We start from the raw sequence: 12,681 nt of genomic DNA, 5'->3' as shown, positions 1-12,681 counted from the left end.
GCACTCCTGGGTGGTCCACTCTCTTCCCCACGGGATTTGGGTGCAGGGAACTCACAAGTCATTTTTATAAATCTATTATAGGAATCATTTTATATATGGCAAATATAGTGATCCCCTCCAAGGGGACACTAAGCATGTGTGTTGTGAATGCTGTTACCATGTGTTGTTTGCTTGTTTTGTTTGTTCATTGCACTGCTGGGAGTGAATATTTTTTGTCTAAATTCTGACCTCGTAAAATTAATTTTTTGTCCTTCTGCTACTGTCTTGACTTAATTTGACAGGTGTATTTGTTTCCTATTTACCATCAACCTAAAGTTTTCTTTTGTTATTATAACTGTAGTGGAGGCAAAGGTGGTGAATTATTGAAACTTCCACTAGTATTTAAAAACGTATATTATAAGGGTAAAAACAATACGAAATAGTTCTGCTGAATTTTAGAAAAATCTAAATTACTTTTAAAATAAAAGAAAAATAAAAAATGACACGATATAGAAAAAAAGTGCAAAGGCTAACAAATTTAGTGCCTATTACTTTGTAACGGAGAAAATAGTAGAGTTTGGTGGATCACACTTGATTGTGTTTTGGGTTTGTTTTGTTTTAATTAATGGGAAAAAACAAGCCGTAGTTTGGGCTCCCTGTTTGGTGTCCTGAATGTGTACATTAACCCACCTTGCCTTTTTTGCTACCTTGCCCCTGACTACATCCTCCTGTTCTGCAGAGGAAGAAGCTGTCCCAGATGGCCCTGTTGCAGAGTACAGGCGAGAAAAGCAGAAGTATGAAGCTTTGAGGAAGCAACAGCCCAAGAAGGGAACTTCCCGAGAGGATCAGGTAACTCAAAGCCAAAGTCCTATGGAGTCGGATGCTTATTTCTATTCTCTCACAGTGTTGCTAGGTAGAGCCCAATCTGAACATGATTCCAAGGAGCTGCTTCTTCTGAAAAGGGAAATGCAGGAGCAGAATGCAATGACCTCAGCCACTCATGAAGATCCACACGAGTGTATGTGAAAAACCTTGAAACTTTGAAATTTCAATTGGTCTGTTCGTATCAAGTACAAGAGCTTCATAAAGCCCTGAGTTCTCAGAAATTTCAGGGAGAAGTACCTCCTATGATAAAGCTTGGAGCAGCAGCAGCTCACAGACAATATAAGGATGTCTTCCATCCCAGTCCGTCACATGGCATGTGACAGAGTCTCTCACATGCTGGACATGAAATAGCACGTTGCCTGGGACGAGGGTGCTGCTCTGTAAATTGATTTCTGCTAATTTCCCCATTTGTTGCAAGAAAATTTCTCAATTTTCTAAAGTCGTAATTTGAAAATATTTACAGAATGAGAAAAGATAGAACTAGCTGGCCAGTTTGCCTGGTGATGTGTGGCACTTGAGAAAACAAACATCTCAGTTGGCCTTTGTGTTGAAAAGGCATATGGCTGGAGCTAGAACGATGCCTCTGTGGTTTAGAGCACTCGCTGCCTTTCAGGGGATCAGTGTTTGTTCAGTTCCCAGCACCCACACTGTGGCTCATGCCATGCCTAACTCTGGATCCAAGAGATCTGACCTCCCCTGGTACTACGTGTGCACATGTATTCATGAAGACCAAATACTTATAACACATAACGTTTTTGAAGTCTTAAGGGAGGGCATTCTGAAATTCTCAAACTAAGATTTTTGGTGTTACCTTACATGAACATATACCATTTTAGAGATATAAAAATCAAGTAAAATAAAAGCGTATTAAAACTCAAAGCTTATTTGATTAAATTACTCTAACTACAAACTGTTTTATAAATGTAGTCACAAAGTTTCTTCATAACACTTACACTTATAGTAACCCTCCTAGCCCCCAGCCTCAAGGCAAATAACTGTTAAGAACCCAATCTCTGTTTTCAGTGGCCAGTAAGTAGGTAGATCTCTCACTTCCCTGAACTATCAGAGAAGGGAGCCAATTCAGTAAGTAATTCCATCAAAAAGCTGTGAGCATTTTCACAAGGATAGGTCCTAGAGAACTATGTAAATGTGCAGCAGATGCCTACACGTGAGCATAGAATTGAGGAAGGTCTTTCTGAGCTTTACAGATGAACCAGAAGATACCCAGGTGAAGTAGAAGCAGTTTTTCTTGAGGCAGAAGGATCAGTATGTGAGGAGTCTATATGAGAAGTCTTCACCCTCGTTCAAAGAGAAAAGACGCTGTGTGTAACTAACCCAGCCAGAAAACCCAAGATAGAAAAGTAAGCTGCAGTCTGCTCATTTGAACCAGGTTATTCTATGCAGTAAAGAATCGTCTGCAGCAGGAAGTGACATGATGTCATTTGCACTCTGGGACCATCTAGCCCAACAGCTGGACACTGATGAGTAGACTGGAAGCAGGGGCCAATTAGAAGATTCTTGGTTGTAGATATTTGAGCCCAGGGTGCTTAGGCCAGGCACCCAGAATCACTCCCCATGTGAGAACAGTCTAACTGTACCTAAGAACCATGCTGGAAGTCCTTGGTCATTGATTCCTTTCATGAAGGCCAGCTTTCCAAGTCATTCTCCCGCAAATGTCAACCAAAAACGTCTCCACTATGGTACTATCTCACCATACAAGGACTCCAAGAAATCTTACGTAATATTTTCTGACCTGCGTCTTCTTTTGCTTTAAGCTATACCTAGACAAAAACCTTATGATTAAATATAAGACAAGCTAGGAATGAACAAGGAGATATTTATTTGTTCTTAATGGTTTTAAGCAAATGCAGTAGCATGATAATTGACCCTAAAAATGAACTGCCCTCCCACTCCAACATGGGGAAAAACCCACAGCTAGTGTAATTTTCTAGGAAATTTTACATTTTCATTCTACTTAAAAAAAAAAACTGGTTCCTTGTTTTTATTGTTCTATTGTTATTTATTTCCTCAAAAATATATGCCCAGACTGGAGAGATGACCCAGCCAGTTAAGAGCACAGACTACTCTTGGAGAGGGCCAGAGTTCAGTTCCCGGTCCCATGCTGAGTGACTCACACCTGTGTGTGATGCCAACTTCAAGGAGACCCCATGCCTTTGAGGGCACCCACATACAGATAGCATATACTGTGTGAATACACAGATATACACACAAATAAAATTAAAAGTAAGTCTTTAAAATCATGTATTTCCAATTATACAAGAGATCACTATTAAAACATTGATAGGGCTGCTGTTAAGCTTCAGCTTAGTTAGATGTGGACACTCACATGAGGAGGTATTCATGCATGGCATATAAGCAAGCATGTATATACTAAGTCTTGAATGCCAGTTACCAAAACTGTTAATGTTGGCTGTTCTGTAATAGTTATTTCTATTTGTTCCTGTCCTTTCCAAAATCTCTACAGTAATCTTTTTTCTTACTATAAGTTAAGTACAATAAAAGTTGTAATTAATAGTGTATGGGCTTTTGTTTTTGTCTTGTTTTGTTTTACTGAGTCGCATTAAATGAAGAACAAGGACTGATCTATATGTTAACATTAGTTGAAGGGCTTAATTCTAGAATATCTACTCTAAAACAGATTAAAAATATTTAGGTCCTAACACAGGCAGCTCTCAGATGGCCGGTGTTGAGGTTTTAGTAATTACTTTTCTCTACTGTTTGATAGCATTAGCTGCCTTGTTTCATGAAAGTGTTTAGACGCCTCTTCCTTACTGAACTCAAACTAGACTGTAAATACTACTTAGATTTTTCATGAGCTGTAATCTTAATGATCTCAAGCTTGATTATGGAGCTGAAGCAGCTCCCGTGTCCGCCAGCCCTGTCACTCACATGTTGGGCTAGCATTCACACATCCCTTGAAGAATGAGGAAGTTAGAGTTGAATCTAAAATACCAGACTCAGTAAGAGGCCCTTGATGTTTTGGGTAGGCTGTGCTCCATCCCTCCATGAGAAAGAGCTCTTCAGTACCCGGAGCAGAAAACTTCATTGCTAGCCCATGTTTTCTCTCAGATTCTAGAATGGACTGAAACCAGATGTGAATCACAAAGGTATGACTTGTTGCTTCTTACCCACAGAGGCTAAGAGACAACTAAGAATCCAGGTGTTCTTTTCCTCAAAAACATGCCTCAAAAAAATTTCTATAATTTCTGACAACCATTCAGTAATGCATTTATTGCTTTTTACCGAATTTATCAAGCTCCTTTTGATAGACATTTAACATGTTAGCATTCACAGTCCATGTAGGTGATATTGCACAAGCCACTTTCTAGCCTGTGTTCCCAGGTCAGAGTTGCTGACTCTGAGAGGGTGCATACTTCAGTTTCTAAGACTGAAAGAGTTTTCTACAAATGTTCTTCCATTTGACTCACAGGACAGATTGATGGACTTATCCATTAACTTGGAAATTAGTTAATGAATAGCATTTAGTCTTGGTGTTTGTATTTGATTACACATATGCTGGTGACTGGCTCGTCTGTCTGATAAGCACTAAAAATGTATCAATGAGCATGTATTTTACAGAGTTAGAATGTCTGCTACTGAGCACATTTACATCTTGGGATAGAGAACACTGGGATGTTTCTAAGGAAATAGGCCAGTGCAGATCCAAACAGAACAGTGTCAGGATTTGCTAATGTCAGTGTATCCTGAAAGGCTGTTTTATTAGTTTAAAGAGGGAAAAGCAACAGTTACCTTTGTCTTAGATCCAATCAGCATATTTTCTTTTCTACCAAATTCAAGCATCTCTCCTTGGATGATCGTTATCAACAATTTAACATCTCCTTGTCATTTCAGACCCTGGCACTGCTGAGCCAGTTTAAATCTAAGCTCACTCAAGCCATCACCGAAATGCCTGAAAACTGTGCTGAAGCAGAAGTTGAAGATGACGAAGGCTGGTAAGGTCTTTGATTTCTTAGTATTAACTGTGAGCAAGTGTCTCAGAGTAAAGACACTGTGGAAACATTCCTGTTGCAGCATCTGTGTCAGACTTGACGCTAACACTGCCGGGCCTTCTCTCCCTGTACTCATTACAGTTACAACATGAAATAGATGCTCTCATCAAGCTTTCTTATCATATCTACATATGATAAGATTTGTGTTAAACAGCCAGGATACAACCCTAAAAGGTAATAAATCAATATATTTTTACACTTTCCCGCAAACATTTTAGAATTTAGTCATCTATTTTAGTAATATATTTCCTACCAACTTCCTGTTCAAGTTTATCTCCCGAATCCTAGGAACACATGCATAATTAATTTTATTTTATCTTTAGATGCTTTTCAGCTTTTAAGGAAAAGACCTGTATATGTCGTGTACATAGAACTTGATCTTATTCTGGGGAAGAAGGTACAAGCAAAAACCAAAAACAGTCAAACGGTGTTTTCTCTTATCACACCCCTGTCCTCAAGTTGACTTCAGGTGCAGTCCATTAGGCGCCCCCATACCTGACTGCCTCCACCTCCCACAGCACTCTGGCTGAAGCACATTGAAACCAGTGCAGCACCCCTACACACATGACTCAGCCTCCGGAGCCTCTCAGCTGTCCCATGTGCCATCACCCCAACCTAGAGTCATGGTCCCATGCTCCCTGCCAACACCATCCCCCCTATTTGAAAACTGTCCAACACTCCCGCTCTCTAGAAAAGCAGTCAGCAAGACTTGTCCAGCAGTCACAAATCTAGTGGGTGGAGGGAAGAGAGCTAGACAGACAGTTTAAAAGACATAAAAAACTCTTGGTAAGAAAACTTTTAAACAAGTAAGACTCTGCAACTGTGCACAACATTAGCCAACAGGGCCACGTGAGAAGGACTTGCGTGGAACAAGGTGTACCTACCTGGACCCTGAAAAATATCTGTATACTTATATTAATTTATAGTGTCTGCAGGATCTGGATTACGATGTTAGTCTCTATAAATCCTTGATCTCTCATAATCAGTTTTTACAACTTATATAGTGTTTGTGCATAAATTCAAGGTGGCTTGAAGGCAGAAGCTGGCTACTCTCACAGCTCTGTGCCAAAAGCACAGGCTCCATGAGTGTTCATAACCCCTGGAGACAAGTGCACAGCGTATAGAAAAACATTCTGTTTTTATGTAGCCCGGCAAGGTTAGTTTTATTTTGAATTCTTTCAATGTCTCAAAATATCTTTCAACTATTTATTTGGGGGTCAGCTAACACCCCCACATTTCACCAAGTCCTTGTTCCCTTATTGTTGAATCTATGCATTTTTGAGGAAATAGGACCCATGTGTTTCTGATTCATTTACACTTAACTCACCAAGATGGATGTTTTGTAAGAGCAGCGTGATGCCCATAAGTTTTCCTAACCTTTGTTATAAGCCGTCTAAGCACTTTCTATTGAACAGAACAGTCACCATCACATTCAAAACCCACAAGTTTCACCAGAAACTCGTAACCCACAGGATTCAGATTTACTTTCAACTTGGCAAGTTCAGTTAACATCCTAAGGTTCTCCCTAGCCCCTTGGCTCAGGATTTCCTAGCCTTGAGGTTCTCTTTATCTTCAGATACCAACGAAGTGTTTTCAAATGGGTCATTCTTATTTTTTAAAGGATTTGACCATGTAATCAGTGTTCCATTTGTCTCCTTATTAGAAAGTTAAACAAATAAGAACATTTTCTTGTATGGGTTTTGGGGGGACCAGTGGTCTGTGATGTTGGCTGGTTCTCCATCTGAAGGAAAAAAAATGTGGTAAAGGAGAGAAGACAAAGTAAGTTAGAGCAGCATCAGCAGGAGGAGGGCTTGGGTTTCCTTCCAGTGTCAGCATTGAAGGAGAGAGTCAGACCGTATGCATGCACCTCCACGGCAGTTTTGGTATTCATGTAAGTAGCGTCCTGGTGAGGATATGTTTAGTGATGAAGGCACCATGCAGAACCCTCTAGAATGCATGCTGTCCTGATGTTAGCCTTCCCTTTATACTGCATCCCATGGAACTGCATTGTGTCTGTCCATAAATCAGCCAACTCAGCCTCACTGAGTCTCTGAGGACTTAGATCCTGTCTCGTAAAAGTGTATTCTGTCCTGGAAAGGGGTCCCATACTCAGGACGAGCTAGAGCAAGCTTTATGAGTGTAGGGCATGTGCCCATGTGTTATGCGTAAATTACATGGTTCACAGACTGTTTTGTAGGTCATGGTTGCCACTTTTTTGAGACGTGAAAGTCAGCCAGTTTGCTGCATGGCAATGTCAGGGTCTGTTATCTGAGGAAAATGATTGCTTCTAAGACATTTTTATGTGTCCACATGAGTGGCCACACATTGAGGGATCATTTTCAGTTTCTGTCAAGATAGAAACCATTACCAATTTGTTATGTTTTCTTTTACTTGGCAAACCATTCCGTTCACATTTTTGGCTGAGCTGCTGTGTTGGCATGGTATACAGCAGGCATTTGGGTACCATTCAGCAGTGTTCTGTTTTTCATGCAAAAAAAGAAAGAAAAGGAAAGAAAAAGAAAGGGAAGAAAAGGAAAGAAAAAAGAAAGAAAGAGAGAGAGAGAGAGAGAGAGAGAGAGGGAGGGGAAAAGAAAGAAAAGAAATCTGATTCTATTGTAAACAGCACGCATGGTGTTTGATAATTACTACCAGATTTCACTGTCTAGCAAGGCACTTAAAATGTGTTATTGGTAGACGAAGCTCGAGTGCATAGAAATTTCTCACTTGCAATAGAATTTTTCCCTTGTTTGGAATCACTGCCAGTTTTTGGTGGCAGTGGTGGCACCAGATTAAAGCTTAGCAGGTGGAGTGTTCATTTTGGTCCTGCATTTCTCCGCCCACACATCAGACTCATGCTGACTGCTGTAAGGCCCTTCTTCAGGCATGGTCTCATCAAATGACAGACACATGGCAGGAGGCAGCAGTCAGATGAAGTCAATATGCCAGTTTGGGTTGGTTAGATAAAGCTTGATTGACACAAGGTTAGCTAAAAAGGCTGTGGAGACAGGTCTTTTTTTAAGCCACATCCTTGTCCCACAACAATATTGAATCCGTGGGAGCTGACTGAACTATTGAAGATATTCAGTCAGTGCTTTCGGGTTTTCCTGAAAATGCCTTCCCAGATTGTTAAACTGGAGGTTGTCGTAATGCTATACTGCAAAGATGTGGCTAGTGATAACTGATGTGATGGCTCATGCTCTTCATCTCTCTTCTACACTGCCTTCCTCTTCAGCATATGCAGCATTTCCACATCCTCAGAATTCAGTATCCTAGCAATGCATGACTACCTCAAATCAGTACTTTCATGATTATTACAGAAGTGAGAATATCTACTATATAAGGCAAGCGGTATACCCCAGTCATCTGCAGTCTCAAACTCAAAGATAAATACTATACAGACTAATTTATATGTATAGTCTATAAATGTGTATGTATAGTCTGTGGAATGTATATTAACATTTTATACACACACATATATACATATACATATATATATATATATTTAAACCCTTTCAGAAATGTTTGTACATGCGTGTCTTAAATAAATAAAATTGTATCTCAATTTTATATCTTATTTCTTTAGAAATATATAGTGACCACTTCTGCTTGTCAAATTTTTATATAATTTTAAATTTTTATATTGTGTGATACTCCATCATGTGGTTACAAATGGACTTACTTTACCAAAATATTGTATATTTACATTCTTTCTAGTTTTCAAGTTTTGGCATTTTGAACAATACTCGAAGAAATACCTATATATCTATTTTATTGCACATTTTTTCCATTTTTAAGCCTAGAATTGCTTAGTCAGTGAAGATACATGTTAGGCCTCTGCTAAATATTTTCAAGTGTTATGCCAATTTATACTCAGAAATAAATATCATTTCAGATTTGCCTTTAACATAGTTAACATCTCAAAAATTAATTGTTTCTTTGCTGGCCTTAGTGAAAGAGAATAACATTTTTAAATTGTTTTTCTTTTGTGTTGAAAAAATGAAAATGCACATCTGGTCTGGTTTGCTTCTGTTTTTAATAAAGCTGTACAGGGTTCAGCATGGCTCCTCCTCTCAGGAGCCTCACCCCTGCATCGTCCTAGCCTTGATTCTGAAAAACTATCCTAGGATAGCTCTGTATGTTAGAACTTTAGGGTCTGGGTTCCTTCTGTCTCTACTTTATTGCTACACCTTGGCTTGCATTAAAAATCAGTTCTATCCATCAGTTGTAGTTTGTTTTTGCTAGAGATCGGAATTTTGCAAGCCTGATTTAACTTGAAGAAGTTTTAAAGCCTTCCTCTGGACTTAGCAGTACAGAAGTAATAAATACCAGTTGTCTGAGTATCCAAAACAGTGAGTTTTTAATAAGGCAAATGTTGAAAAAAATGATTATTGACTTTTAGGCCCACCTGGTCCGATGGCATTGTGAAATGCCTTTTCTGAACATAACTTCATCTTGTCTCCTGGTGAAGCTCTGAGCATGTTCTATTTTCACAGCACACTGCCTTTGTGGGTTGTTCAGTCATGTAGTAAATGAAGGTGTAGAGGCAGTAAGTCATCACTGAACTAAAGCCTTCACTTCCTACAGGCAGGCCATTTCTAGGCATGGGGAGCAAGAGCCCACGTTAGCCATGCGGAGTCATTACCCTTCAGTGTTAGCTTAGACACACGTCTCTTAAGTTTTGGTCTCTGGACCCTTGAGATTTTTAAAAATTATTGACAAGCCTGAGAACTTGGTTTGAATATTACTAGTAGTGTTTGCCTTTTTAGAAGTTAAAAGAAGCCTTAAATGTCCTTAATACTTTAAAACCATGATGTTAACATAAATAAGTTTTTTTATTAAAATACAGTTATACCATTTCCAGGCCCTCTCATGACTCATTCTCACTCCCCTGAAATTCATGGCCTTTTGTTCTTTAATTGTTATTACTACATGTATACGCATTAATCTATAAATACAGCCTACTGAGTTGTTGTGTGTATATAATTTCAGGGCTGACCACTTGGTATTGATTAACCATTTAGGGCTCACCTTGGGAAAGACTAACTCTCCTTTTCTCAGCATCCCTGAGCTGCCTAGTTTTTGTCTAGAGGAACCGTCAACCATGAGATTTCTTCTTTACCCCTTAGCATGTCTACTGGTGCTGTCATTGTTCAAATCTTGTTGAGAAATCATGGTTGATGTTTCTCTGTCATTTCTAGGAGATACGGTGTCATTGCAGATTTTCTGATCCTCTGACTCCTACTATCTTTCCAGCCCCTCTTTCACGGTGTTCCCTGAGCCCTATGTACAGGAGTTGTGTTGTAATGTGTCCACTGTGGCTGGCACCCACAATCAGTTCTCTGCATTGGACCAGTTGTGTGTGTGTGTGTGTGTGTGTGTGTGTGTGCGCGCGCGCGTGTGTGTGCGTGCGTGTATACACATTCTGTCTGTTGCAAAGAAAAGTTTCTTTGAATCTGTGTAACAATAAGTACATAGAGTGCAGTTAGGAATCATTGTAGCTTAGCGAAATGGTGAGGATTCTCTTTCACTTCCATGACTTCATTGACCCTGGAGAGTTGGCTAAGTTTCCAGTACCAAGCACGATTTTCTTCCTGTTGAAGAGACCTTAAGTCCTATTAGGGAGCTGTTGGTGACTGCTAAGATATGGGTGCCCTTGGGGATATTTTGCTATCTTGGTCATTGTTGTGCTTCTAATTATAACTACTAGACAGAACATTTTCATGACGAATGGCATTGCCGTACACTTTGAAATCTCTAAGTCTAGCATGTCAGGAGCAGGTAGAGTCTCTTGTGCAACCCATAATGCTGTGATCTTTCACAACATGTACTCTCTGAAAAATAGCAGCAGGTAAAGGAAGGTGTTTGCCACCAAGCCTGTCAACCTGAGTTCAGTCACTGGCACCCACATGGTCAGAGAGAACCAACCCCTGCAAGATGTCCTCTGACTTCCACATGCCTGGGACAAGTAACACACATGTGGACACAGACACACAAATAAATAAAGGTAATTTTAAGATGTCACTATATACTCATGAAAGAATGAGAACAACAAATAAATGTCTCAGTGCTCATACAGATGACTTTGACCTTGTAGACACAGGAGTCCCGTACCATACATGGAGAACTGCTGGACTCCAGCTCTCTGATTATGTGGTCATCATGGTCCCTATTTATCAGAGGTTATGATATATATTGGTCCTGGAAGTTTTGTTCCCTGGGTATCAGTTTGATCTCAAACTAGTTCCAGCATGGTACTTTATGAATTAAATGTGTTGGATATTGGAAATATTGTACAGTACTTATAAATTTTTTTTATCATTTTTCATATTACTTATTTGTGGCTGACCTCTCAAAAAAGACTGTCACTTAGTCACATCTTATTGACTCTAAGTGCTTCATTAGAGTTGTCTTGACTGGGTTTTTAACTGAGCAACTCTCTGGGATACATAAGTAAGGCAAAGGGAATCAAACTGATCTTATATAGTATTTAATGATGTGTAATTTGTGATTTATCTGTGCCTGGCATATAGTAGGTTTTCAGATACTTTTTCAGACTTGATGCAGACTTTCCTAAGGAAAAGAGTGTTTGAATCTATGTCACATTGTTCCCACTAGACCCCAGGGATCAAGGTGCAGCAAGCACAAATGTGTGTGTAGTGCTGTATGAACTCCTGTGTGGTACCTACCTGCTATTTCCCTTGCTATTTTGAAAGGGAGCAATCACCTTTAATATGTCCTGTTCTTGCCTTCTGACCTTTGTGCATTTCTTTCAGGTTGTTACTGGCTACTGAGATTTCAGAGTTCCCTACATGATTGCATTAGATTATCTATTTTTCTCTCACGCTTTTAAATTTTAAATTTTTTACCTTTTATTTATTACATTCATGAGCAATGTCTCACTGTTCATACATTATCTGACACTTCTTTTTCTTTGATGGATTGTGCTTTGAATGGTCTTAAATATGACCACTTGCTCAGAATTTTCTCCCACATTTTCATTAACTGTTTTATTCTTTTACAATCAGATCTATTGTTCATGTTTTGTAAGAGACTATGTGAGATATGAGGTTCAGGCTAAGTCTTATTTTCTTCTTTTGGGTCTTTGAATGTTACAACATAATTGTTTCAGAGCCTGCCTTCCTCTCTGCCCTGGCCGCTGTCAGTGCTTGGTCCTCTGTGGATGTGCTGACTCTCTTGTTCTGCTGATTGACAGGCTTGTGCTAATGCCACATTGCCTTACTAAGGGCAGCTTTTGAAAACAGGTAGTAACCAGCCAATAGGAGCCTTGACACTCTTCCCCTTCCTGAGCCGCTTTGGCTATTCTAGTTTTGCCTTTCTATGTAAATTTTAGAATCAGTTTCTCTTAAGTACAAAATAAATCTGCTATGGTTTTACTTGAATTCCATAGTTTATTAATCAATCTTCGGCCCCATTGGCTTTCCAGTGTGGAGCTTTAGACTTTATTCAGTGTTTTCCCGAAGGTGCCTAGGCTCAGTTCAAAGCGGACGCTCTGTGATGCTCTCTGCAAACTCACTCACTGCCTTCTTCTCCGTCACAGCCTTCCTGACACTGGACCCGTCCAGTGGGTCTTTGCTTTGAATTCTGTATGGTTCAGTTATTCTTACATGTTGAAATCCTCATCCTATTTTTCAGCAAATTCCAAGAGTATTTAGCCTTACTTCCTGAAGCATTTTTTCTTTAATCTTTGTCAAGTAGTTCCAGTGTGTAATAGCATTTCATTATTAGTGTCTATTGACTATGCTTCTCCAAATAGCTGAGATTTGCT

At 39.5% G+C, this 12,681-nt stretch overlaps 1 protein-coding gene across 4 annotated transcripts in view; it reads left to right on the top strand.

Annotated features, from left to right (window-relative positions):
- Positions 1-12,681, top strand: part of Cwc27 (CWC27 spliceosome associated cyclophilin) — a 203,213-nt gene that overhangs the window by 168,457 nt on the left and 22,075 nt on the right. For all 4 annotated transcript variants that reach the window (NM_001013199.1, XM_087625985.1, XM_087625982.1 and 1 more), the window contains 2 exons: positions 719-828; positions 4,738-4,838. In NM_001013199.1, the coding sequence (NP_001013217.1) occupies positions 719-828; positions 4,738-4,838 (211 nt within the window). The remainder of the gene's footprint in view (positions 1-718; positions 829-4,737; positions 4,839-12,681) is intronic.

This window comes from Rattus norvegicus, chromosome 2 (genome assembly GCF_021556685.1).
Source record: "Rattus norvegicus strain SHRSP/BbbUtx chromosome 2, alternate assembly SHRSP_T2T, whole genome shotgun sequence".
Classification (NCBI taxonomy): domain Eukaryota; kingdom Metazoa; phylum Chordata; class Mammalia; order Rodentia; family Muridae; genus Rattus; species Rattus norvegicus.
This window is presented reverse-complemented; position numbering and strand designations above follow the sequence as displayed.